Source organism: Trichosurus vulpecula, chromosome 8, assembly GCF_011100635.1.
Source record: "Trichosurus vulpecula isolate mTriVul1 chromosome 8, mTriVul1.pri, whole genome shotgun sequence".
NCBI classification, from domain to species: Eukaryota; Metazoa; Chordata; class Mammalia; order Diprotodontia; family Phalangeridae; genus Trichosurus; species Trichosurus vulpecula.
In genome coordinates, this window is record NC_050580.1 from 117,095,610 (window position 1) to 117,120,707 (window position 25,098).

Consider the following 25,098-nt stretch of genomic DNA (forward strand, 5'->3'; position numbering starts at 1 on the left):
AAAGCTTGAGAGTCCTCTATTTTATTGAAAAATCCATATTTTGCCTTGGAGCATGATACTCAGTTTTGCTGGGTAGGTGATTCTAGGTTTTAATCCTAGCTCCATTGACCTCTGGAATATCATATTCCAAGCCCTTTAATCCCTTAATGTAGAAGCTGCTAGATATTGTGTTATTCCTGATTATGTTTCCACAGTACTCAAATTGTTTCTTTCTGGCTGCTTACAGTATTTTCTCCTTGATCTGGGAGCTCTGGAATTTGGTGACAATATTCCTAGGAGTTTTCTTTTTGGGGTCTATTTGAGGAGGTGATTGGTAGATTCTTTCAATTTCTATTTTACCCTCTGGCTCTAGAATATCAGGGCAGTTCTCCTTGATAATTTCTTGAAAGATGATATCTAGGCTCTTTTTTTGATCATGGCTTTCAGGTAGTCCAATAATTTTTAAATTCTCTCTCCTGGATCTATTTTCCAGGTCAGTGGTTTTTCCAATGAGATATTTCACATTGTCTTCCATTTTTTCATTCCTTTGGTTCTGTTTTGTAATATCTTAATTTCTCATACAGTCACTAGCTTCCACTTGCTCCAGTCTAATTTTTAAGGTAGTATTTTCTTCAGTGGTCTTTTGGACCTCCTTTTCCATTTGGCTAATTCTGCCTTTCAAGGCATTCTTCTCCCCATTGGCTTTTTGGAGCTCTTTTTGCCATTTGAGCTAGCCTTTTTTTTTAAGGTGTTATTTTCTTCAGTATTTTTTTAGGTCTCCTTTAGTCAGTCATTGACTTGTTTTTCATGGTTTTCTCGCATCATTCTCATTTCTCTTCCCAATTTTTCCTCTACTTCTCTAACTTGCTTTTCCAAATCCTTTTTGAGTTCTTCCATGGCCTGAGACCAATTCATGTTTTTCTTGGAGGCTTTTGATGTAGGCTCTTTGACTTTGTTGACTTCTTCTGGCTGTATGTTTTGGTCTTCTTTGTCACCAAAGAAAGATTCCAAAGTCTGAGTCTGAATCTGAGACCATTTTTGCTGCCTGGCCATGTTCCCAGCTAACTTACTTGACCCTTGAGTTTTTCATTGGGGTATGACTGCTTGTAGAGTATAGAGTACTTTGTCCCAAGCTGAGGGGCTGCACTGTTGTTTTCAGAGCTATTTCTACACAGCAAGCTCTGCCACACCAGGGCTCCTCCTCCCCCAAGAACTGCCAACCTGGACTGGACTCAGATCTAAGCTGGCTCTGCACTCCTGCTCTAATCTGCCACTTAATTCCTCCCACCAGGTAGGCCTGGGGCAGGAAGCAACTGCAGCTGTAGCTCTGTAAGCAGCTTCAGACCTGCACCACCTCTGCTGTCCCCGGGGAGGTGTCCAAACTGAGAATTCCTTTCACTCTGTCCCAGCAGCTTTTCCCACTAACCTTCTCTCTTGTCTTGATGTTTGTGGGTTGAGAAGTCTGGTAAGTGCCACAGCTCACTGATTCAGGGCACTATGGCCTGTTCTGCCTGGCTCCCAGTCTGGTTGGTCCAAGTGCGGCCCATGCTGGGCTCTGCTCTGCTCCGCTCCCAGACCCTACCCCGCGACCATCCAGGCTGTCCTGGGCTGGAGCCCTGCTTCCCTCTTCTATTTTGTGGGTTCTGCAGTTCTAGAATTTGTTCAGAGCCATTTTTTATAGGTATTTGGATGGACCTGGGGGGGAGCTTAAGCAAGTCCCTGCTTTCCAGACGCCATCTTGGCCTGAAGCATACCTTCAACACTTAATAGCTGTGTGGCCATGAACAAATCACTTAAGTTCTTTGAGCCTTAGTTTTGCCATCTGTAAAGTGGGGCTAATAATTCTCATAGCAACTATCCTCAATGTGTTCTTATTAGAATCTGTTGAAAATGTGTTTGCAAACCTTACAACTTTATGTTTTAAAAATAACCAGACATTCTAAACCTAAAACATTCTTTGGAGGAAAATAAATTTTTTCTAGTCATTGTTTTCTGTCGGCCAGCAGATACTCAAAGGTCCTATCTTACCTTCTGAGTGATTTATGGTTCCAAGATTTGCTTGATTTAAAGTATTTACATGATGCCTATGTTACTGACCATAAATTTAGTTGTTAATTGAGAAACCAAAGTGAGTATGTTTAATTTTATGGTCTTAATTGAGTAAAGGTTTATTTCTTTATTCCTAATTTTAAAAATGTGTGGCTCAAATGTTTTCTATTTTTCTTTTAAAACAACAAGAACTAACTAAAGTCAGTTTCGTTTGGCTGGCCTCAGTTAATTATTTTCCCTTGTGGGTCAGTGCCCCTTAATAGAAAAAATGATTTCTTACCCTTTACTAAGTAGCTAGAGATAGCTAGAGATCCCCTTGCACACAATTTGTACCCCTCAAGCCAACAACATAATAGAAATGAGAGGTGATGATGAGAAAAGATCCAGAAATGTCATTTTCTACTCTGTCCCTTCACCTCCTGTACTTGCTGCCATTTTAGATTCCAGGTAAGGAATAAGGACACAAAATAGACAGTGAAAAAAGATAAGAATTATGGGAAGTAGAATAAGGGAATGACCAGAGCAGGAGTAAAGGAGAAACAGTCACAAATTTCTTTTCACTTGATTTTGCAAGTGATATTTTGGATATATGTGTCACTTGGTAGGATTTTTAAGGAAGAGTGAGAAATGATCTGTAAAATTTTTTACCATTTTATCTTTCTGTGTATGATAGAGCTGCAGAATTGGGCCCAAATTAAGCCTCCCAGTCATAAGACCACATCGGGTCCCTGAGTTACAAAAACCAATGAAGAGAAGGCCAGTTTTCCAGAATATGATTAGGGTAAATGGAGAAAGGTAGAATCACATGATGTTTTTATTCTGTGCACCCAGAAGTGGAATGAATCATGAGTATCTTTTGAAGGCACAGTCTAACATGTTTATGACTTACTTGGTCAGTTGGTCAGCATTTACATACCATCTGTTTTGAGGTAACTATCTAAAAAATGCAGAAGTAGATGGTGAATATTTTGCAGAACATTAATACTTTCATGGCATTTTCAGCAACATGAGGATGAATTCATCAGTGTCTCAGTTATCCAAATGTACGGCTACCTCAAGCATAAAGATTTGGCCCCTAAGAGGCAAACCTCAAGCAGCCATCAGATGTCTGACAAAAATGCTGTTCAACAACTTACCTCTGACAATCTTTCTAGTAAGCTCCTCCTCCATGGCTGGGAGAATAGGATCCTAATGAATCAGGAGATCTTTTTGTAAGATATCAGAAAGCTTTACTTCATCTTCTGTACATTGAGAAGAGTTAGTTTGCTGACCAGGAGGAAAGATTATTCTTGCCTGTTTTCTATAAAAGACATGAGAAATGCAGAGAGGAAAAAGAAACAGAACTGAGAAGGGGGGGAGGTACTGTTGGTTGGGGAGGGAGCTTGTTGAAGGAGGACGAGATTGGCAAAGTGAAGTTGCTGTCCATGTTAGGAGCAGTGAAGAGTAGAATTGGCCACTAGGGTGGCAAAATGCAGGCTCAAACTGCAGAAGAAAGCCTGTTATGAAAAGGCAGAAGTAGTACAGCTCCTCAGTTGTTGGGGGCAATGAGCCCCGTAGATTTTAGCAACCCCTATAGAAATCATTGTCTTATACTGGAATCCTATCAATTGTTGGTGCTTATCTAGATCACTGGAATCCCTAAGAATACCACTGTGTCATGTGTGAGACAGGGGTTGTATTGGGGGAATTGAATGAAAGGGAGATGTCAAGATCTCTACACTTTTGTGGCCTCAGAGGCCTTCCAAGCGATCAGGGAATACCATACTTACGGCTCATAAATGGAGAAAGCTAATTCATTAGTGCAAGAGTTACACTGCATTTTCAGGCTTGTTATGACATTAAAGATACAGATTTTAGTGTTGCTTGGGCCTGGAGTTATGTAAGTCACACATTCATGAGAGCTTGGAGAAAAAGGGAGAAGGGAAGATGTTGTTACATGCACATGAGTATCATTTTTTCTGATGATAAATTTTTAGCCGTTGGAGCCGTTGGACCTAGCCAGATAACCTAGTACAGAGTTCTGAAATGAGGTCCTTTCATTCTTTTGTCCCACCCCATCTATAACTATTATATCTGTAGCTACATCTTGCAGGACAGTATACTCGCAGCAACAAATTCAGTGCAAATGAGATAGAAAAGTGGATACCAATCAACTAGGAAGGCCAGTGGCATGTTGTGTTAGTGATACATAAAACTATGCAGTGATTTTAGAAGCAGTGTCAACTAGGTATGGAATTAGGAGACCTGGGTTCAAATTTTGGTTCCACACTTCAATTATTCCTGTGACCCTGGACATCTCTGAGACTTATAAATTGGGGATGGTACTTCTTAGACTTGTGAGGAGGATGATACTTCTTAAACTACCTATATCACAGGGTTTTTTGAAAGAAAAATGCTAATTAACCTTAAAAACATTTTAAAAGAATTATTATTACTGTCCTGCCCAAAAGGCTGTGTAGCTGTATATTCTTCATGCTACCTTTTACAAGAAGCCAAATGACCATAACTCTGACACTGGGGACTTTTTTGTGACTGCCAGTTTTAGGGCAACTTCTGAGTTCCTTACTGTTTCAACCCTTTGTCCTATCCCACTTACCGTAACTGCATGTGTATTGATGCAGGAGTTATAAGAACTTCTAGTCATATATTGACGACCATGAGATGTAACCTAATTAAATTAGTTTAAATATATTTTGAATTCAAGGGCACATGAAATATAGTTTAAAAAAGATTTCCATTGGGAAAAAAATGTTAAATGGGGAGGAGTCCTGGTATAGCTTATGGAGAGCCTGCCCTTGAGTTAGAAAGATCTGGGGCTTTGGCACAATCTGGCTGCGTGATTGGGTGGACGCTTGAACTTCTGAATGCCCAATAGTTCTCTTGGATTGTAAATTGCAGAGTAGGTGCTAACCTGCATGGATAGAGGGACTTTCTCCATGGGGAGTCACTAAAATCACAACTGTCTTCCTTCCCAAATAAGAAATAAATAACTTCAATTAAATAAGTGATGTAGTTTTCAAAATTGAGGGACCTTAAAGATCTTCTGATAATAACAGCATACATTGTTATGATGCTTTATAATTTGCAGAATGGTTTTCCATGTGTTTCCTTTATTTGATTCTTTTAACTCTGTGAGGCAGATAGTGCAAATGCCTTCATTCTTATTTTACAAATGAAACTGAGATTCTGAGAAGTTGAGGGACTTGAAAATGTTCGTACAAGTGAGTACAAGGCAGCTCAGATTCCAAATCTAGTGCTCTTTCTTCTGTGCCACAAATACTGTCTCCTTGTTTTGCAGAGAAGGAAACACCTACACTTGAGTGGTTAAACTTTCGTTATCAAGAAGAACACCTCAGTTTCTGATAATTCCAGATAACTGAAGTATCACAGTGTTTCATCTTTTAAGTTATAGTTTTCTAGAAAAAAAATCACAGAGTAAATGTGTTCACTTGTTTGGTTTTAAAATCTTGAAAGAATAAGTGTCCTCCCCTTGGTATATAGTTTATTATATTAAACAGAAATTTTGGAAGGGTGGAGAGGATATCATAAATAATATTATTTATTTGCAACTCACCACAGCTTGAAAATGAAAACTTAAAATGCATTTAAGAATAATGTCTTTCATTGACCAAATCATATGGCTGCCCAAATACTTTTAACAGACATTTTTAGAAACTGTCTGAAAGATTATTTTCTTTTGTCATCAGTAACATTTCTGACTTTTAAAGTTCTGTAACTTCAGCAAAAGCTAGTTTTGCTTTGCCCTTCTGACATCTAAACCATGCATTAAGAAGTTTCTTTAGTGAAAATTTCTTTTTCTGTGTGCATGACTCTTGTTCATTTTCTTTTTTAACTTTGGCTTACTTACTGACAAATTTCTTGGAACTTAGTGGTTCTGTTTGGTACACACCCCTTCACCCTTTTTGTGGAGTTGTAATCTGCCTTGTACAGATAAACCCTTTCTACTTTTCAAAATTTGTTAACTCTTTGCCTTTAGTTCCTATACTTTACTGAATCTCTCTTTTGAGAATCAATTCTAAACTAGAATTGTAGGAGATACCTAGTATATTCCTATCTGTCTTTAGGGGACTCAAGTTGAACAGGTTCTTGCCTGTTTTCTGATAATCTGTAGAATAATTCCTTCTATTTGTCTTTTGGTTTTAACCTTAATTGGAGAAGTGGTATATGTATATATTCATCTGACTATAGGCCATACTTTTTTCTCAAGTTTGGTTTCTGGAAGATCTGAATGTGGCCTAGAATCATATGCTAAGAGAATTGCAGTGGAAGCAGTAAAAGGTGAGAAGAGAGTAATAACAGAATTGTTAGGAATTTTTTTTTTGGAGGGGGGAAGGCAGGGCAATCGGGGATAAGTGACTTGCCCAAGCTCACACAGCTAGTAAATGTGTCAAGTGTCTGAGGCCGGATTTGAACTCAGGTCCTCCTGATTCCAGGGCCTGTGCTGTACTCACTGCGCCACCTAGCTGCCTCAGGAATTTTTTTTAAGGAAATCTTTCACAGTAAATAAACATATAAATGGTAATATAATGCATTTATTTTTCGATGTATATCTTTTTTTCCCCAAAGAGATCTCATTAAGGGATGTGGCCTATAGTCAGAACAGTACTGTATTTGTTTGTTGAAGACAGCTTCACATCTTTGCTTTTCCTTTTAAATTCATCATTTGAATTTTCCCTTCAGATCCATCTATCCATAAGCAGTAATACCTGGTACATGTCTCAGCATTTTATTTTCCATGTTCCACAATTTCATGTGATATTGCAAAACTAAAGTATTCTCAATTGACTTACAGAATTAATGGGGGAAAATATATGCAAATGTTTATTAGTTCAGTGAGGAAGGGAGGATAACAACTGTGAAGGCAAGAGTGGATTGTGTTGGGGGCTGTGGTTGTTATAGTTAAAGTGTTATAGTTCAGGTTCAACTAGTATGGAAAAGAGAACCCTGTGTGATGAGTGTGTGTGCTTTGCCACTCAAATGATCAGTGCATCCTGAAGCCTCTCCTATCCTTTCAGTAATGCCATCAGGGCTAGTTAAGAAGAATTAAGAGGACAGAGTTGGGGAGATCAAAGGAGGAATGATGAACACTGGGAAATTTGACTTCTGAGAGGGGACTTGGTGCCTACACCCAGCCATTCATAATGACTCTTTCATGAAATTGGAGAATTCTGTAGTCAAACCCTAGGGGTTTCAGATGCACACACACTGACTTGCCTGAGGTTGAGGAGCTGAGATTTAGTGTCAGTGAATTTAAAGAACTTAGGTTGCCTAACTCTTGATTTCCGGCCAACAGCTCTTTCTATATGTGGCTGCCTCGCTATGGATTCTGCAACAGTTCTATCAGAATCCCAGAAGCTCCGAGAATTCTTTTCCCTCTGATTGATAGACTTTAGATATCCCCTTTACATTGTATACTTTTCTTCTCAATGACATGAAAAATATTTTTCTTCTCTGCATGAAATCAGCACCTTGCCTTAAATGTTACCATAAAATTGACACTTTGTCTTATAATACTGCATGAAATTAGCATAATAATTAGATCCTTGGTTTTTGTCATGCAGCTCGTTTGCATGTGCTAAAACAGCATGTTAGTTTTATATGTCATTTGATAACACATTTAAGTTTCTTTGCTTCTCTTTTGGAATGCTTGCATGTAAAAAGATGCATAAACAAATTTGATTGTGCTTTGTCATGATTCATATTTTGATGTGATTATTGTGTAAGGCGTAATCGTCTATAAAAATAAAATTATTACTTATTACAGTAAAGGCATCACCTGTAATGGGCATTGTATTTAAAAATCAAATTCTGAACTGCCTTTTTGAGTACAAAAAAGTATTTTGTAACTGAACTATTGTATTAATCAGTTTATTAAATAGAAATATTGATAGTTAATTGTGCATAATTTTAAATGAATTCTTAATGAAAAGGTTTGATATTTATGTAATTTATGAGCTTTATAATTTTGGTCTCTCAAAGGAAAAATGCATATAGTATTATTTCCTATATGGAAGTATATCTCTTTTGGGGTTCAAATGAAACATATGGTACTGATTTAAAGTAATAGCTTTTACATATGTGTGAAATTTGGATCTCTCTGTGGCTTTTACATAATTGCAAGATGGCAAACAAGTATTAAAACACGGTAGAAATGCCTCAACAATACAGTAATGTGAGAGGTTGGGCATTTTTAGTTTTTGTAATTGTAAGATTGCTCTGATTTATGTATTTTAATTTTAGATCAGTGATGGATAATCAGTTGCTATTTGGATAGAACTTTTAAGTCCATGATTGATATGATGCCAGCACTCGCATGGTTTCCTCACCTTTTGTTGCTATTATGTCCTACTCCCTGCCCCCCCAGTCTACATTGGACTTGGAAGGAATCTCATAGATCTTCTTTTTTAAAAATTAATTTTTATTTATTTCATTAAGTATTTCTCAATTACAAGTAAAAAAATTTAACAATCATTTTTTACACTTTTCCAGATTTTCTCCCTTCCTTGAGAAGGCAGGCAACTTGATTTCAATTACATATGTGAGGTTGTGCAAAACATATATCAATATTAGCTGTGTTGCAAAAGAAAACACAAACAAACTAATAAAAACAAAAGTTTAGAAAAATAGACTTCCATCTGTATTTCAGAGTTCATCAGTTTTTTCTCTGGAGGTGGATAGCATTTTTCATCATGGATCTTTTGGAATTGTCATGGATCATTGTGTTGATCCTAGTAGCTAAGTCTTTCACAGTTGATCATCTTTATAATATTACTGTTATTGTATACAGTGTTGTTCTGGTTCTGCTCATCTCACTTTGCATCAGACCATATAAGTCTTCCTAGGTTTTTCTGAAACCATCCTGTTTGTCATTTCTTATAGCACAATAGTATTTCATCACAATCATATGCCACAGCTTGTTTAGCCATTCCCCAGTTGATGGGCATCCCATCAATTTGTAATTCCTTGCCATCACAAAAAGAGTTGTTATAAATATTTTTGTACAAATAGGTCCTTTTCTGTTTTCTTTGATCTCTTTGGGATACAGACCTAGTAGTGGTATTGCTGGGTCAAGGGTATGAACAGTTTTATAGCCCTTTGGACATAGTTCCAAATTGTTCTCCAGAATGGTTGGAATAGTTCACAACTCCACCAATAGTGGATTAGTGTCCCAGTTTTTCCACATGCCTTCCAGCATTTGTCATTTTTTTTTTCTATCATGTTAGCCAATCCGATAGATGCATGATGCTATCTTAGACTTGTAATTTGGATTTCTCTAATCTGTAGTGATTTAGAACATTTTTTGTGTGATTCTAGATAGCTTTGACTTCTCCAGAAAACTGCCTGTTCACACCTTTACTATTTATCAAGTGGAGAATAGCTCTTATTTTTATAAATTTGGTTCAGTTTCATATACATTTGAGAAATGAGACCTTTATCAGAGAAACTTGTTGCAAAAATTTTTTCCCAGTCTGTTTTCCTTCCAATTTTGGCTTCATTAGTTTTGTTTGTGCAAAAGCATTTTGGTTTCATGTAATAAAAATCATCTATTTTATTTCTCATAATCTCCTCTGTCTGGTTTGTTCGTGAATTCTTCCCTTAACCATAGATACATTGTACATAAATACATTTTTCCATTTCATTGATCTTCTAGTCAAAGTACTAGCTTGAATGGGAATTCCCTTTACTCTGCCTGGTTAATCAGTCTTATGACTTCCATGTGAAAGCCCTCTTTGTAGTCCACTTAATACTGCTTCTGTCCACCTCTAGTCTTCCACCCAGTTGCTGCTGTTAGACCCTTATTCTTTTCTTTAACTCTTTGCCTTATCTAAATCTTGGCTTTCTTGATGTGCTCCCACCCATCCTGTAACTCATGTTCCTCTTCTCTTCCCCTTGATTTGGTGGGAAAAACAATATGCCTTCTAGTAAAACGTTAATCTAAAAAAACATTATTCCCATCTACCACCATCGAGGACTGACTCCCATGTTCTTTGATTATTTTATCATGCATTTCCTTCATGCCACTTTATTGCTGTCTTCCTCAGATTTCACCATCCATCTAACACCCTCATCTTGTAGTTCGTTGTCTTTGACTCTTCTACCCATCTCTATTTCATAACAACCATGAATAAGCACCTCCACACCCTCAGTCTTAGCATCATGTTGAATTGATCTGTTGCTAAGCTCATGAATTTGGTTCTCTCCCTCATCTACCACAGTCTTCTTACCAATTACCTAGTCACACTTCACCCAGTTCATTGTTTAACTTCTGGCTACAGTTGATTTTCCTGCACAACATGAACTACATGGTCAGATACTTCGTTGCTTCCTGTATTAAAATTCTAGAGTCACTTTCCCCACTGACTTTCTATTCCAACTGCCCCCTCATCCCACTCTACTCCCAACTTGCCCCTCTCCCATACCCTTTGGTCAAAGGCAGTTGTTGGAGAGAGCTAAAGAACTGTGTAGCTAAATCCACTGCATATTTATCCTACCAGCTTTTGGTATCTGGCAGTCCTTTTTAACATTTTAGCTCATTTCTCCAAATGGTGGCAGAGCTTCTATAAATTCCCTTAGGCTCCCCAGTGCTACTGTATCCTGTCTCTTCTCAAGTTGATAATCTTTAATGAGAAGGTCATGGCTCAGTTCTACCTTATATTAAACCTGAAAATGCCTCTCACTTAACCCATCCTTTGATGATTTCCTCTTTTTTCAGAGGAAGAGTTACTCTTCTTTTCCAAGCCTAACATCTATCCTATATATAGCTGATTTTTAGCACAGCTATGCAAATTAACCCTTTGACATCAAGTTATACCTGTTCAATTTGTGTGTTTAGTTGAGCTTCGAAAGAAATTTCTCTTTGGAGAGAAAATACAAAAGATACAAAAATACATATGCATTTGGTGCCCCTTAAGTTATACTGTCCATACTACCCCTAATTTTCTCTATATACTTAAAGACTGGTATTCTCCTAGTTTATACTTACAGTTTTCTTTGGAATGGCAGTAAAACTAAATCATCTAACATCAATTCAAGTCCAGCCGTCTGTCTGCTGGTTCACCTCTGGAGCTGTATGTAGGTTGAGGGCTGATCTCACCTTAATGGTGGTAATTAGGCCTATAACTAGCTTAGCTGTCACTATTTACATAACAACGGAAGGAGTAGAGACCCTCTTTTTTTCCTCCAAAGTGATTGCATTCCTATGTTTTTCTTAGTTAAAATTGGAAGAGACTAGTAATAACTCCAGTGATTCTTAAGTCACAGTCAGGAAGTGGTCCTTCCCTGATTTTGCTTCTTCTGCATCTCACTGTATTTCTCTGTCTGGTATATACTAACTATGCTTGAAGGCGTCCTTTGTTTTCTGCACCTTGTGTCCTGTCAAGGTTTATTACCAAACAATAAGGACTTTTGGTAAGCTCTGTATCTAGGAAACCTAAAAGTGTCAGTCTCAAAGACCTCCTTTTTGTTGCCAAAAAGACAACCAGCACTTATTACTGAAATAAATTTTTTTACATGTTTATCATAATAAACCAATACACAAATGGAGGAGACAGTGTAACATAGTGTAATTAGGAGACCTGGGTTTAAAATCTGACTTGGCTATGTTCCGAGCCTCAGTTTCCTCATCTATAAAATGAGGGGGTTAGACTAGCAACTTTAAGCTAATTTCCACCTCTGACTTTCTATGATTTATACAATTAAAGCAGAAAGAAAACATATAGTTTAATAGAACTGGCACATAGCAGGTGCTTAATAAATGTTTATTGAAATTGAAATTTGCCCAAGGCAACATAGCTAGCAGATCAGTTAGTGGTAGAACAAAAGCTGGGGAGCCTAGATATTATAATTCCTAGTCTGATACTCTTTCCATCTACTGACCCTTTAAATAGCATTGTTTTTCCCACAGAAGTTCAGGTACTCACACACTTAATTTACAGAGATTAGCATGCGTACTACACAAACTTAGTCTTGTTTACATGTCTCCAAAATAATTGGTCAGTTTAGAGTTTAAAAAAACAGCTAGTAAGAAAATTCACTTAGATCATTCATACTCATTCAACATACATTTATTAAGAACCTTCTAAAGGGTTTGGTATCCAAGATATATAAAAAAATTAACATATATGACTAATACCCAATCCCCAATAAATAAATGATCAAAGAATATGAACAAACAGTTCTCAAAAGAAGAATTACAAAGTATTCACAACCACATACAAGAATATTCCATATCACTAATAATAAGAAAAATGTAAATCAAAACAACCCTAAGGTTTCATCTCACACCCTGCAAATCGGCAAAGATGACAAAAAATGACAACAGTCAGTGCTGGAGGGGTTGTGGGATAATAGGCACATTGTTTGCAGAGCTGTGAAAACTATGGAATTATGCAAATAATCACAAAAATGTTAAGTAAATACATAAAAATAGAATGTTCATGGCTTTTGACCCAGAAATTCTATTACTGGGCTTATACCTCAAGGAAGCAATTGATAAGAAGAAAGTTTCCATATATGTGAAAATATTTATAGCAGCACTTTTGTGATAGCAATCAATCAGTAAATGTATATTAAATACTTGTTATGTGCTAGGACTCTCAATAAATTCTTGGTGAGTTGAATTTTTCCAACAGAAGAATTGTTACACATGGTGTTTATACTCTATACTATTAATATAAAACTATAATTCAGATGACTACTAGGCCAAATAGACCTTGTGGGCAGATTTGACAGGCCTAGTTACCATGCATAATATTGTTCCTGTGGCAAACTGTGTTTTGGATTCCACTTAACCAACTTATAACACATTCATAAAATTGTTGACAACTTTGGAACAGCTAACATTTTAATTTTTTCCAAGTTTAAACAGATAGGTTTTTTTTTTGTCTTTATCAAAGGAAAAATCCTTCTAGCAAACAGTTTTGTGAAAATCAAAAAATACTAGGATGATTGCACTTAAAATGCTGGTGAAAGGCTGGTCTAAGTGATTTTTTCTTGGATGATAGAATATTTATTATTCTTTTCTATCATATGTACACCAGAACTTTGAAAGTAGGCAGTAAGTGGATATCTTCCTCCAGTGCATGATTTAGACAGATTACCAAAGTTTTAGCTTTTAGCTTCTTCTCTGATAGAGAGTAAGAAGGATGTATGTTTCAGTTTCAAGCCCCCAGATAACCCCAGAGTGGGTAAAATTTTAATTTATCTCAAAAGAATACAGTCATATATGGTAATTGTTTTCTTCACATTTCATGTTTAAATATGTTGTCTTCTTTAGTCAAATTGCTGTGTTTTACACTTTTCTAAAACTATGATTTGTTGCTGTATTGTAGTCATACACAGGAGAGCAAACAAGGGGAAATTGAATCCTTCCTGTTCGTATAAAAGTAAGGTTTTTGTGAAGCATATTGACCAAGTTTATGTTGTGGTTGGGTTTAACATGTGCCCTAGGTGTCTTATAGATTTGAGTGTTGTTTTTGAACATTCTCTAGTCTCCTGGAGAATTTATGAAACTTCTTCCAAAGTAACTAATTTTTCTTGCTGTCAGGTTGTCTAATAGCCTCACCAGTGGGAGAACAGAGAGGACGCTACCCTGGGGACGTGTGTGGTTTATTCTTGGCAATGGCAGAGAAGTTGAGGATGTTTGGGGTTGCAACCAAAGAGTTAAAGTCTTCAGGTTAGGATTTCTAGAGTCATGAGACCTCTTTCTATTACAGGTCTTAAATAAGTTTAGGAGAAGGGGCAGAATACTATCTAAAGAATGCCTTTTTCACTCTGGTAAAGTGCTTCAGTGTAAACTAATCTCTCTTCCCGGGTGTCACGTCTATGGTTTTGGGTTATTTTTCCCAAATAAAACAAAAATGACATGCTTTTATATAATATGGCTGTCTCATTTTCTCTTGGCTGAAAGTTTTGTTCTCTCCCCACCCACCCCCAAACTCCCTACAAACCCATATCAAAATGAAAACACTGCCCAGTCTTATCATCTTGTATATACCCTACTCTAGAGCCTTCATGCTTCCAGTATCACCTCTCTTTAGCATGGGAACAAATTCTTTTCCATTTGTATAAATTCTAACCTTTCAGTTTGTATGAGTTATTTCTTTTCCCTACCATGTGTATGGACCTTCAACTCCATCTTACTTTGCTCAGATATCAAAGTATAATGGAAGGAGCCCTAGATTTGAAATGAGTACTTGGGTTCAAATAAATCCTGGCCTGGCTGCTTATTATCTGAGTAGTTTTGGATAAATTGCTTCATCCTTCTTGGCCTTCGGTTTCTATCTGTAAAATGAGATGATATCTATGATCTCAATTCCTTTGATCTATTACTCATTTCTTTTGTATCTTTTAGCCAGTTTGATCGAACCCTTTTGAATTCTTACCTCAACTTGTTGTCTGTGTCACACCAATTTGTGCTTGATTATGTACCTAAGAGCCCTAGAATATGAGTTAAGAAGGAACTCAGAGGCCACCTAGTCTAACTGATACCTGAACAAAAGTGTTTAGAAATAAGATTTACCTATTCCTAGATAGATTGTAAAAGCAGGAACTGTGTCTGAAAGTTATTTTGTATTCCCCATAATAAATGTCTATTAAGTGCCTAACAAATGCTCATTGATTTTCTCCATCCCTTCTGCTTTGTTCCATCTTCTCTCATATTACTATATCTTGATGGATTCATGATCTCAGTAGAATGGGCACTTTTTCTCTTGGTGTCAGTTGCACCCATTCAGGGTTTCCCAACCTTGGTTCTTGTTCATGTTCATGTTCTTTAAATCCTCTATAAGGGATCTACTCATTGCTAAAGACCTTCTTTTGGTTTCTTATATTTCACAGATACCAGAGCACAGTTGAGGCTGCCCATGTATTATCTATCTCTATATAGCTGAGCCACCACCTTTTCTTTTCCTACAAGTTCTAGTATCTTTCCTGCCACTTAAACTCATAGATTATTAGATGTTAGGGAATCATCTGGTACAACTTCCTCCTTAAACGGACAAGGATAAGGAGGGGCTGAGAGCTTGTAGTTTGCCTTAAGTAGTGGTCCATGTGTACAGTCATAGTTGGTAAAATGCTGTAGCCTACTTTATCTACCATGCATCTTTCTGTTGCCCTTTGCATTACATACAAAATCAACTCTTTTAGATTGTGATAATCCCTTTTCTGCCTTCACATCTCTGCCTCTAGTTCTGAAGCCCTCCATACTTTCCACTAAATCCATGGTCTTAAGATCCCTTCATGCTCTAAAGTCTTATGAATATGGTACCCATTCTAGTATGTCATACTGCTTGTACGTTCTACTTAGTCATGCTACTGTGTCACACGATTTTATAATGTGTATTACATGACATACTGTTGCCATAGAATCAGTCAATCAGTAAATATTTATTAAGCACCTGTTGTGTGCCAGGCCCTATTGTAAGTGTTGAGGATAAAAAAAAGAGGCAAAAGCCAATCCCTGCCCTCAAGGAGTTTATAGTCTAAGGGGGTTGGGGGGTGACAATGTGCAAACAAATATATACAAAGCAAGCTATTTATTATTGTTGTTCAGTTGTGTCCAATTCTTTGTGACCCCATGTACCATAGCATGCCAGACCTTTCTGTTCTCCTGAAGTTTGTCCAAGCTCATATTTGTTGCTTTCAATGACACCCAATGAGTCCTGTTTTTTCATTTCAGTATTTAAGCTTCAGCTTCACTATTTGACCTTCTAGTGAATAGCTTGAAGTAATTAAGTATTGACTGATTTGATTGCCTTGCTTTCCAAGGGACTCTCAAAAGTTTTCTCCTGCACCAGAGTTTGAAAGCATTCATTCTGCAGTGCTCAGCTTTCCTTACAGTCCAATTCTCACAGCCATACATTGCTACTGAAAAAAACAAAGCTTTGACTATATGAACATTTGTCAGCAAGGTATGTCTCTGCTTTTTAGTATGTTGTCCAGATTTCCCAAAGCTTTCCTAATAAGGAGCAAGCATCTTTTAATTTTATGGCTGTAGTCCCTCTCTGCAGTGATCTTTGAGCCCAAGAATATAAAAGCTGACACTGCTTTCATTTTTTCTTCCTCTGTTTGTCTGGAAGTGATGGGATAAGTTGCCAAGATCTTGTCTTTTTTTAAGGTTAAGCTTCATGCCAGCTTTTGTACTCTCTTCTTTCATACTCATCAAGAGGCTTCGTAATTCTTCACTGTCATCAGAGTGGTAATGTCTGCCTATATGAGATCATTGCTCTTTCTCCTTGCAACCTTAATTTTGGCTTTTGAGTTGTTCAGGTTGGTATTTCATATGGTGTACTCTACTTATAAGTTACATATACCCTTGTGACAATGTCTCCTTTTCCAATCTTAAACCAATCAGTTATTCCATGTTTGGTTCTAACTGTTGCTTCTTGACCTGCATATAGGTTCCTCAGGAAACAAGTGAGATGATCTGGTACTCCCATCTCTTTGAGGACTTCCCAAATTTTGTTGGGATCCACACAGTCCAAGGCTTTAGTGTAGCCAGTGAAGCAGACGTAGATGTTTTTTTTGGAACTCCCTTGCTTTCTCCATAATCTAGTAGGTTTTGGCAATTCGGTCTCTAGTTCCTCTGCCTTTTCGAAAACTAGCCTACTCTTCTGGTAATTGTCAGTTCACATATTGCTGAAACCTAGCTTGCAGAATCTTAAGCATACCTTGTTGACATGTGAAATGAGTACAGTTGTTAGGTAATTGACATTATTTGGCATTGTCCTTCTTTGGGATTGGGATGTAAACTGATCTTTTCCAATCCAATGGCCACTTTTAAATTTTCCAAATTTGCTGGCATATTGAGAGCAGCACTTTAACAGCATCATCTTTTAGGATTTTGAATAGTTCAGTTGGAATTCTGTCACTTTCACTAGTCTTATTATTGGCAATGATTCCTAAGGTCCACTTGACTCCATTCTCCTCTCCAAGATGCCTGGCCCTAAGATTAGTAACTGCTCCATGGTGGTTGTCAGTGATATTAAGATCTTTCTTGTATACATACTTCTTCTATATATTCTTGTCACTCCTTCTTACTCTTCTACTTCTGGTTAAGTCCCTGCCATTTCTGTCTTTTATCATGCCTATTTTTATATGAAATATTCCCTTGAGATGTCTGATTTTCTTGAAGAGATCTTGTCTTCCTCATTCTATTGTTTTCTTCTTTTTCTTTGCATTTCTCATTTAAGAAAACTCTTGTCTCCTTACTGTTCTCTGGAATTCTGCATTCAGTTGCATATATCTTTCCCTTTCTCCTTTCACTTTCCTTCTTTCCTCAGCTATTTGTAAAGCCTCGTTAGAGCCATTTTGCTTACTTGATCTTCTTTTTCTTTGAAATGTTTTTTTTTTTAATTGCTGCCTCCTATATAATATTGTGAACTCTGTCCATTTGTTCTTCAGGCACTCAATCTACCAGAGCTAATCCTTAAATCTCTTCATTACTTCCACTTCATATTCAATATATATGTTGGATAAATAGGAAATAATTAACAGGGGGAAAGTACTAGAATTAATAGGATTGGAAAAGACTTCCTATAGAAGGTGGAGTTTTAGTTAGGACTTGAAGCCAGGGAGGTCAGTTATTGCAGGAGAGGAGGAAAAGGGCTGTGGGCATGGGGGACAGCCAGAGAAAATGTGTGGAGCTGAGAGATTGAGTGTCTTATTTGTGAAGAAGTCAGGAGGCCAGTGTCATTGTATTGAAGAGTACATAGCAAGGAGTGAAGTGTAAGAAGACTGGAAAGATAGGGCGGGGCTAGCCTATGCAAGGGTTTGAATGCAAACAGAGCATTTTGAATTTGTTATTGGAGGCAGTAGGAAGCTGCTGGAGTTTGAGTGGGGGAAGGGGGGGTGACATGATCAAACTTGCCTTTTAGAAAATCTCTTTAGTGGATGAATGAAGGATGGATTAGAGTGGGGAGAAACTGAGGCAGGCAGGATTCCCCTCCCCCCCCAAAAAAAAACAACAAGCAGGCTCTTGCAGTAATTGAAGCATGAGTAATGAAGGCTTGCACTAGAGTGGTGGCAGTTTCAGAGGAGAGAAGGAGGCATATTTGAGAAATGTTGTAAAGGTGAAATTAGCAGGCCTTGGCAACAGCTTGGCTATGGGAGCTGAGAGATGGCAAGGAATCCAGAATGACTCCTGGATTGTGAGCCTGGGACTGGGAGGGTGATATCGCTCTCTACAGTAGTAGAGAAGGTCTGTGTGTGTGGAGATTTAGGGAGAAAGATAATGAGCTCTGTTTTGGACATGCTAAGTCTAAAGTGTCTATTGGATATCCAGTTCAAGATGTCTGAAAGGCATTGGGAGATGTGAGATTGGAAGTCAGCAGAGAGATTGGGGCAGGCTAGGTAGATTTGAGAATCATCAGCATAGAAATGGTAATTAAATCTCTGGCAGCTGGTGAAATCACCAAGTGAAGTAGTATAGAGGGCGAAGAGAAGGTCTAGAGGGACAGCTGTGGATCTGGAGGAGGATGTAGCAAAGGAGAGAGAGAAGGAGCCATCACATAGATAGGAGTAAAGGCTGGAGAGAGTGATGTCCTGAAAACCTAGAGAGAGGAGAGTATCCAGGAGGGGGGAGTCATCAGCGATGTCAAAGGCTGCAGAGAAGTGAAAGAGAATGAGAATCGAGAAAAGACCATTGGACTTGACAGCTAAGAAATCATTAATAACTTTGGAAAAAGCAGTTTGTGTGAAATGATAAGGTTGTAAGAAGAGAGTAAGAGGAGAAAAAGTGGAGGCACCTATGGTAGACAGGTTTTTTGAGGAATTAGCTGCAAAGGTCAGAAGAGAGATAGGGTGATAGTTAGCAGTGAGGATTTTTTCAAGATAGGGGAAGAGAATCCCTTTGTACCTCCCTTGCCATACTTTCACATTCCCTTTTGTGTTACAATTTTTTGTATACTTGTCTGATCTCTTTTCCTAAATTTTAAGCTGTGTGAGGTACTGTATTTTATTTTTCCTTTTATTCTCCTTACACAGAGACTAGTACATATTAGGTGCTCAATAAATATTTTTTAATTGAATTTAGTTAGCTTATGTGGATAATTTCAGTTCACCTTTTGAGTTCTATGACCCCTAATCTTGGCTTGACCTGTCCTTGTATCTCATAGGAGGCAGCTGACTGTGATGGTTTTTCTTTTTTTCTTAATTTTTTTTTGATGGATGGGGAGATATAAAAACCAAGTTACTTATACTAAGATTATTTCTTGCAGATTGTTGATGATAATAATAGTGATAGCTTATATTTATCTAGCACTTTAATGATTATACAAACTGCTTTTCTTACAACAAACATGCCAGGTAGGTAGTTCGTATAGCTATTATTATCCCCTTTTTATAGATGATGTTGGCTTGTGCAAAGTCACACAACTGGCTGCTGTCAAAGCTGTCACAATTCTAACCCAAGACTCCTGATTCCACATCTACATACAGTGCTTCCTTGGTAGCTAGTATAGAATCCTGAACCCTCTCAAAGTTTCTTAATCCTCCATGAAGGCTCTTCTTGGGCCCTAAGAAACTTAGTTACTTTGTCTAATCCTTAAGTGGGATTAGGAGCCAGAGAAAGTGCTGTTGTAGGTACCATCCAGGAGCACGAGTCTAGTAGCTACCTCCTCAAATTCCAAACACATAAGGACAAAAAAAAGCCTTATAAAAAGCTTTGAAATGGCTTGAGAAGTCTTTATCCTTCAACTTCTGCTGGGGTGGTACACCTTTAATGAAATAAACTTGCTGGTAAATGACTGGAATTTAGCCCTACCTCACCATGGTACAGTAACAATTCTTGTTTCTTTGACTGAATTTATTAGAAGTCTCATGTTGTTTCCAAATGTTGACAATTTTGTAATGTTATGCAGGCCTCTAACTCCAGAAGAAATTGCTCAAAGGCGGGAGTTTGCGAGAAGAAGGCATGCTGAAAAGCTGGCTGCTGCTCAGGAACAAATGGGATTGGAACCAACCCTGGCTGGAAATGCATCTGAAATCTCTCCAAAGGAAGAAGAGACAAAAAGTATTGTTGTTGTTATACTACTCTATATTTAAGAAGATTTGTGGGGTTAACCGGTTTTCTCCCATAATTTGAAAAGCCTTATTTGGAAATAAAGCAGCCCTTACATCTAACCTCTACTAAGGATGTATTCTAATGCCTTGACGTGGTCATGGAGGTAGCCCTGGGGTCCTAAATGCCTTATGCGTAGGGCCCCAACTTTGGCACATTGTGTCCAGTGAGAATGGTTTGAGTACTTTTCTAATGAGGGACTTTAATTTATGGCAGGCCATGCATCAGCTCCACTAAGTTCAGAAAGCTGATAGCCTGGTGCATTTTTCCAGCCATAACAATTCAAAAAGAACATCTACTGAGGCACAGAGGGCTTGCAGTACTTCCATAGAGGAAATCCTTCCTCCTTCCATGGAGGAAATGTCCTTATCAATGAGGTGACAGGTTCTGAAAATATTGCTATGCATAGCATTTCGCACTTTTAAGGAAGTCTTGTATGTATTATCTCATTTGATCCTGATAGTCCTGTGTGATATTTTCCTCATCTTAGAGTTGAGGAAACTGAGGCTGATACCTTGCTTAAGTCACACAATTAGTGTGAGTGGTGGAGACAGGACTCCCAAGTTCATTGGTCTTGCCATAAACTGCCCTGGTTCTCTTCTTATGTATGACGACAAGAGTTATTTAAAATGTGAAATGCACAGTTTTTTGACTTTTGGGGCATTGCTAATAGGCTGTCAGCACTAACCTCACTTCACATGCAAAGATGGGGTCTGTTACATCATTTTAAAAGCATGTGCTCCTTCTTGATGTGGTGTGGGACTTTTGGCCTTCTTGAAACTTGGATCATCCTCTGACTCTCTTATTTTGGTTAAGCCCTATCCATTGCACTGCTTTTTTCCTAAATTTTCTTCCTCTTTTCCTTAACATTTCTTACTTGATGGTTGATCAAAATGTGTAGTTACTATTTCCTTTTGCTCTTCCCCTGCCATTCCTTTATGATAAAAAATAATATTTTGTACCTTTTTTTCCTTTAATTAGATGATGAGCAGCTGACCAGTCCAGTTGACAGTATCACCTTAAAACCTGTAATGCAGGAAGAAGAGGACAAAGATTCTTTCATTGCTTTTGCTCGGGTGTTTAGTGGTGTGGTTCGAAGAGGACAGAAAATTTTTGTCTTGGGACCCAAATATGATCCTGCTGAATTTTTGCAAAGGGTAAGAATTGGGGCTAAACTTTTGTTCTATTGTGTGGTCCTTTTTTCCAAATGTCTCAAATTGGTTTGGGGCCTGCTAAAAGTTGAGACCATGTTGTCTTTAAGAAGTTAGCCTTGAATTTGGAAATGGGTACCATCATCAGAGAGTGAGCCCAGGACACATTGGCCTCCACTCCAAACCAATACCAGATTTCTTCTGTAACTTCAGATTTGGTATGTGTTACTTATCTCTCCTTGTTAGATCTGTTAGAACAGAAAGTCACATGTGTTAGGCAACTGCAATTTTTCATTTAAATCTTAGACTCTTTTTCTCTGAGCTGTAGATTTTTTGCAGAATGAATCAATTGCACTTGAGAAGAACAATAGAGGGAAACTACCTCCTGTATTGACAATTAAGGTGGGACTTTTTACTATTTTAGAATGCCAAATTAATTGTGTCTTTGATTGAGCCTTAACAAGGGACAAAGCCCCTAGCCCAAACCCCTAATTACTAGGTGCTAAGCTGATGTGAGCGTGAAGCCCTCAGGGTTCTAAGGGGAGTTGCAAAGACCAGAGCCAATAGTAGGTGCCTGAGTTCTGGTCGCTCAGATGATGTTTGATGACATCTAAAGAGTGTATAAAAAGAGAGAAGAGTTGCTTACTTGAGGCTCTCACTCCTGGAGGAGTGTTGGTGTGGGACTCTGGGCAGCGGCTCTAAGAGCCTCCCGACTTGTCGACCCAGATGTTGATGGTTTCTTGGTTACTATGAATTGTGATATGGTCTGTTTATATTTTATATATTTGTAACTTGTTTATATTTGTTCTGAAGTTCAGGTTGCTGACTTTTCCTCCTGAACTAAGTCAGTTTATATGTATAGGTTGGATTAAAGCAAGGTTGTTAACCCCTTAATGTTACTTTCCTTAGTAAAGCAGATCAAAGAACCCGTGCTGGCAGTGTTTTTGTTGTTGGGCTTGTGTTGGCCTCTCACCCCCACGACAGCTGCTAGCTGAATTGTTGCTACACCTCCTGAGCAAATTAATAGCAAAACTCATTGTTACTCTGGGTCTGTGAGATGTGGCAAAGTGTTGAAAAACACTTTGGTTTACTAGGACTAAGACAACCCAAAGCAGGCATTGTGTGGCCATGGCCAGACAACTGACAGTGGTTACATAACTTGGAAGTTGAATTAGATAGAGCAGTATCAGTGGATGGACACTGTGGGATTAAAGAACAACAGAGGTAAAGAAAAACACAAGATTTAACTGTACTTTTGAAAACCAATCTGTATGTCTTGTTTGCATCTAGACAGGCATGCTTTATCCCTAACTCACACCCCAAAGGGAGTTTGAAAGAGACAGAAATAGGAAGCACAAGTCACTGTCATATCACCTTGATGCTGAGCCATGGTTCTGGATCACCCAGACAATTTTATAAGTTTCCTCTTAAGATAGTAAAACTGATTCCTGGCAGCCCAGGGTCTATAGAGCAGCATGGTAAAGGAATGTGGGAGGGTAGAAGTAGCAACTTAACGTGGGTCCTGCCAATAATCTTGACTTTATTTTTGTATTGAAAATATTTTATCCATATTAGTTCGATGTATATACCTCTCAAATTATAAAATAAATTAGAGGACTCTTGTTTTCTGCATACCTTGATTTAGCAAGAAGTACTTTAAATGTGTGTGTGTGTGTGTGTATGTGTGTGTGTGTGTGTGTGTGTGATTACACTTTTTGAATTGTTAAATGTTGGGTGGTGAGATTTATGAAAACCCATTTGTGATTATCTTAGTGGTTTGGTTTGCATATAAATTTTATGATATAATTGTAAATTCACATTATTAATAAGTGTCAAGTACTTCTTTTAAACCTTTTTTCACAGTAATATCTGAAAGCTAGAAATTTGCCTAAATGACTAAGGGATTTTTGGTTTTTTAAAAATCTTGATCAGGTGTTACAAAGATTATGGCCACCTCAAATCATTCCTAGTGTGCGGTTTCCTATTACTTTGGTACTATTACAACTTCAGTGCCTCCCTGACCTACTAAATGAAATATTCTTGGAAATTCAGATAAGGGTGATTGAAGTTTGTATGTCCCACATAAGAGAAAAATAAAATTAACTATTCCCCTCCTCTTACCAGCCAAGTGATAATCCTAAAGTTCAGATCTGACCCCACCCCTAAGCACAATGCCTAATATGTAGTAAACATTTAACAAAATCTTGTTGGCTGACTCTCCTTCTCCCACTCAAGAAGTTTTATGGATCCTTAGTATTTCCAGGATCAAATACAAATTCATGTTTGGCATTGTAGAGCTCCTTTGCCCTAACTCCTCCTTCCCCAAGGTCTCAGGTCTCCTACCCCTGTACCAGGCTGATTGTACATTACTCCCCATTGGACCTCCACTCTGTTCTACATCCCTTGGTACATTCTGTCCCCCATGCCTGTAATACTCTCACTCCTCATCTCTGCCTTTTGAAACCTATAGTTCCAAGGATCAGTTCAATTTCCACTTCCTGCAAGACCTTTTCTGATTCACTTGTTAGTCCCTACCCTGGTTCCTTCCTTCTTCCATTCTAACTCTCATAAATTACTTTGTGTTTCCTCCAGGGAGAATGTTTTCATTTTTGTCCTCATATCTCCACACCTAGCACAGCAGCTAACACATAGTAAGCATCTGATAATACATGTTTAATTAAATTAATTTCACCTTTTCAGACTCATCACATTCCTAATCCTGTGTTTAGCTTCTTCAGAACCCCATCCATAGGAGCAATATGTATAGGTTGCTTTGTTGGTTTGACCTGTGTATGCACAGGGTCATGTTATATATGTGTATGTTCACAGAAAAGGTAAGTCAACAAGCATTTTTTAAGCATTTACTCTGTGCCAGGCAGTGTGCTGAGGATACACAGAAAGGCAAAAATAATCCTTGCCCTCACTGAGTTCACATTCTAATAGGAGAGACAACATGTAAATTACCAGATACCTCTAAATTACATACCTAGTAGATGGAAGGTGAGATGAATAAAAAAACCAAGAGACAGAGTTTCTGGATAATTAATAATCAATTTATTAATTAGACTAGTTGATAATTAATAAATTGATGGTTAGTGGTTTCTCTTGGTAACCAAAAACAAAACCATGGAGATAACTGAACGCTTAAATGCCTTTGGAAAAGGAGGTGCCCCTGACAGGTGAAAATCAGCCTTGATTGGTGAACAGTTAATGAGGGGGTGGACTTTCAAATGAGGAGGTGGGCTGAAAGCCTTCAGCTCCTCCTGCTGAGAACCCTGACTTCATCAGCTGCCTCCAGCAATCTGGACAAAGGAGTCCATCTCTACCCAAACCACTCTGGTTGGTTTTCTCCTTCTTGAGATGAGTTACGCAGACTCCAGTGGAGGGTTGCAGGGACGTAGACTTGGTGTTTTAAGGCTGGAATTCACCTAGATTAGGTTCTATTTACATTCTAAACAGAAGTGAGGTTTCCTAGTTGGATTGGGTCTGGCCCAATATCAGGGAACATGTTCCCAGAGGATTTGGGCAATCTCATCTATCAGCATTCAGTGTCCTCCAGAGACTGACTGACTTACAGGGACTGGTTCCTGGATGAGGAAATAGAAAAAGCTTTAATCCTAATTTAATAATCGGTTACTAATATAATAGAAAAAAATAATTTCCCTCAAAGGGGAAGGCACTAGCAGCTGGAAGAGAGAGGGGGGGAGATCAACCAAGCAATGGTTATCATGCTCGTGGATTGACTCCACATACGGAGATAAATACTGTTTTTCTGTACTTGGTTATCTTGTTTTTCTCTTTTGGCGTATTCTTGCTTTATGCCTCTTACAGACTGAAATA

At 38.0% G+C, this 25,098-nt stretch overlaps 1 protein-coding gene across 2 annotated transcripts in view; it reads left to right on the forward strand.

The window, feature by feature from the left end:
* EFL1 (elongation factor like GTPase 1) overlaps positions 1 to 25,098 on the forward strand; it is a 218,837-nt gene that overhangs the window by 68,832 nt on the left and 124,907 nt on the right. For both annotated transcript variants that reach the window (XM_036735929.1, XM_036735928.1), the window contains 2 exons: positions 19,908 to 20,059; positions 21,089 to 21,264. In XM_036735929.1, coding sequence (XP_036591824.1) covers positions 19,908 to 20,059; positions 21,089 to 21,264 — 328 coding nt within the window. The remainder of the gene's footprint in view (positions 1 to 19,907; positions 20,060 to 21,088; positions 21,265 to 25,098) is intronic.